Consider the following 3,665-nt stretch of genomic DNA (forward strand, 5'->3'; position numbering starts at 1 on the left):
AAAATGGAAAAGAAGTACCCATTTTCTTCTCCAGTCCCATTCTTATCCCTTTCAAATAAAGTATATCAATATTTTTAGGTCAATTTATATGTGGAATTTAAGGACACATTTTCACATACAAAATATATTTGTGAATAAAATTGGATCTGACAAACAAGGAAAATGGAGATTTTATCTCTCTTCTGCATTTTATGTTACATGTTAAAATTAGGTAACCTTCCTTGAGCTAAAGAAAGGTCACTCTCACTATAATACACCACAATCAGTATTTTGTAAGCCACACATTTCAATAATTTCTACTTAAATTATTATTCTTATACTATAGTCTATTGCACCAAATCCAAAAAAATAATATCAAAGACAAAAATTGTGGGTAATCACTTAGGGGGACATAAAAGGTTAGACTCTTCTTCTATGTGGGTGTTTGGTTCCATTGCTGACTTCACTTTAGACAGCACAAAAAAGTCAAGTACCATAATCCATTAAAAAGTTGACAAAAAAACAAAGAAGAAGGAAAAGTGACTCACTTCCCTGGGCAAAGGCAAATATGGACTGGAGGCCAGTAAAATAAACCGTGTATATATAAAGTATAAAACTTTTAACAAGTAAAAAAAAAAAACATCAGCAATTCAGTATCCTATGCTTTTCCCTTTAATTCTTGCCAAAATTGTATATATGGAAGAAATGGTTTCAGCTTCAAGAGACTGAATAATTTTAGATTAGAAGGAGAATAGAATACCTGTGTTAGGAATTTGATCAGAAGAGGAGCAAACATATAAAATAGAAGGACAAGAATAAAGAGAAAGAGCCAATCCATCTGGGTTCACACATTTCTAAATCAAACTAAATGCAATATTTTTTTGTTTTCTTTTTTAATGAAGGAATTAAATAAACATTGGACTTGATGCATGAGGTGGGTTTGTTTATTTCTTTGAAGTCAAACTAGAAAAAGAACAAGAGCTTTTTGTATTTGGTGAATGGTGAAATCATAGCCAAAGTCCATCTGCTGCTTCTCTCTCTTTCTTTCTTCTTCTTTTTTTTTTTTTTTTCTTCTTTTAAATTTCCCTGAATTGATTTACTATTAATATCGTCCAGATTCACATTAAATATTTTTAGCTAATGAGATCTAATTTCATTTATTTTTGCACTGATATGGTGTAGATTTATTGCTTTACTTTTCAAACTTGAAACACCTCACTCACTTCTTCTGGGCACACTTACTGGGCTCTTGCCAATTATATCTTGCTTTCAATTTCCACATTCAATTCTCTCTTTCTCTCTCTCTCCATTTTGACCTTCAGGTTTTGCCCTGGTTGTAGGAGAAAAGAAAAAAAAGGAAAGAAAGAAACTTGAGTTAAATCTCTAGTCTCAATCCATGTTCTGTTCATATTTCAAACTTACACACGAGTCTTGAACCTTGAAATAAAATGACTTCTTGAATTTCTTGATTTGGAGCTTGTATTTGTCTTCAGTAAGCGGATGAAATTCTTGATAATACACAGTTCAAGCCTAAAGCTGCAATCTTTGGTGAGTTTTCTCATAAATCTTTAATCTTTTTTTGGCAAAAATATGGACTGGGTTTTCCTTCAAAGTAAAGAAAACACTTACTTGTCTCCTTCCCAGCAGCCATATTTTCTTTCTCAGCCACCTCCACAACAGCAAAACAACAACCTTGATGGTTCTTCTTCTGATGGTTTTAACTTGAACAGTAAAATTAGTCCTAGCGTTTTGCTTATCATTATAATTCTTGCTATTATCTTCTTTGTTTCTGGCTTGCTTCATCTCCTTGTTAGATTTCTTTTAAGACCACCTAATAGAGACCCTGATGATTTAGATAATGTGACTGCTCTTCAAGGTCAATTGCAGCAGCTGTTTCACCTTCATGATGCTGGTGTTGACCAGTCATTTATTGATACACTTCCTGTTTTTCACTATAAAGCTATTATTGGATTGAAGAACCCTTTTGATTGTGCTGTTTGTTTGTGTGAATTTGAGCCTGAAGATAAGCTGAGACTGTTACCTAAATGTAGCCATGCTTTCCATATGGAGTGTATAGACACATGGCTATTGTCTCACTCCACTTGTCCTCTTTGTAGAGGTAGTTTGCTTCCTGAGTTTTCATCAAACAGCAGTTGCTCTCCTGTTGTTCTTGTTCTTGAATCTGGTAGTGAAAGCTCAAGAGAGATTATTACTGATAGGGACAACATTGGTAGAACTAGTTCAGTTTTAACAACAAATTCCTATCTGGGTTTTCATGGAGATAACGAATTGGGATCATCAAGAATTGAAATTTCACTCAAGTCAGGTGAAATTTTAGGAAAAAATGAGTCTTTTAGCCCAAGAGTAGCTGTCGATTCAGGGGCGAAAGTTGTTCCTGTTAAGCTAGGGAAATTTAGGAATGTTGATATTGGGGAAGGGAGTAGTAATAGTAATGTGGATGAAAGAAGATGCTTCTCAATGGGTTCATTTGAGTATGTAATGGATGACAATACTTCATTACAAGTTGCTATAAGAACTCCAATGAAGAAACAGTCGAGCAAGAAGCCCTCTATACCATTAACTCCTGGCCATAGGCCAGCAATGTCCGAATGCGATTGCGAATCAAGAAGAGAATTCAATGGCTTATTTGAAGGTATCAGAAGTATGGAAGCTAATGGGAATGTTAGTGGTGTTGTTACCAAAAGCATTGGCAATTCCATTGGCAGAAGCAAAAGAGAGAGCTTTTCAATATCAAAGATTTGGCTTAGGGGGGAAAAGGAGAAGCAGAAACCACCCGGGGATTCTTCAAGAAGGGCATTTTCGTTTCGGTTTCCAGTGAACAAAAATGTTGTTCCTGGTGATGAGGATGATAATTTGAAGGTGAAGAATGGGAATGGGAGTGGTGCAAGGAGGACTAATTCTGAGATTGGAATTGGCAGATGGGAAAATAGATTCAGCTTTGATGAGGAAAATCAAATTTGTAATGCAAAAACTCCATCTTTTGCAAGGAGGACTCTGCTGTGGCTTGTGGGAAGACAAAACAAGGTTGTTCATTCATCCTTTACACCTAATGTCTAGTTTCTTTTTTCCAATTTCTTGGATTCTTTTTTCTGGGAAAATTGTCTCTTTTCCATCATTATTAATCTAAGGCAGAATTGGGTTCTCCTGTAGTTAAAAAAGAAAAAGGAAAAGAAGTAAGAAACAGATCTAAAAGCATAGAAATGATGCATTTTCTTGCACTTTTCACATCTCAACCTTGTAGCTGTGAAGGCACAGATTTTTTTCCCCCTCTTAAAATTTTTGATCTTTTTGCCTTCTATGATTGTCCACTTCTTTCTGTCCTTTCTTGGTCAACAATTTTTGCCTTATATGGTTTCAAGTAGTTGAAATGATAAGACTTTAGAAACCCCAAAGTTATCTTTGAATGTGTTCTAATGATTATGGATGATGGATCTTGCTAAACATAATGGTAATAGTCCATCCAACTTAGATTTGGAAAAAGAAAAATCATGGAATTTGTGGCTAACATTTTCCACAAGCACAGTATTGAGCCTTAAAAGACAGCAAAACTGCAAATCCTGCTTAGCATTTAAGTTTCTAATGGATTTACTCTTAAGTTAATATTACAGACTACTATTTACACACTTATAAATCTCTGTTACAGGCTAATTTTTGTACACTTGCTA

At 34.7% G+C, this 3,665-nt stretch overlaps 1 protein-coding gene across 1 annotated transcript; it reads left to right on the forward strand.

Moving 5' to 3' along the window:
- The first annotated feature begins 635 nt into the window (after nt 1–635).
- On the forward strand, nt 636–3,320 carry LOC8258879 (RING-H2 finger protein ATL13). The gene has a single exon (XM_002533943.4). It carries the CDS (start codon nt 1,570–1,572, stop codon nt 3,055–3,057), a length of 1,488 nt encoding a protein of 495 aa, XP_002533989.1. The 5' UTR covers nt 636–1,569; the 3' UTR covers nt 3,058–3,320.
- Nucleotides 3,321–3,665: the final 345 nt, after the last annotated feature.

This window comes from Ricinus communis, chromosome 3 (assembly GCF_019578655.1).
Source record: "Ricinus communis isolate WT05 ecotype wild-type chromosome 3, ASM1957865v1, whole genome shotgun sequence".
NCBI lineage: Eukaryota > Viridiplantae > Streptophyta > Magnoliopsida > Malpighiales > Euphorbiaceae > Ricinus > Ricinus communis.

Coding starts and splice junctions, on each gene's coding strand:
- LOC8258879 (XM_002533943.4), top strand. CDS start 1,570: ATGGACTGGGTTTTCCTTCAAAGTAAAGAAAACACTTACTTGTCTCCT.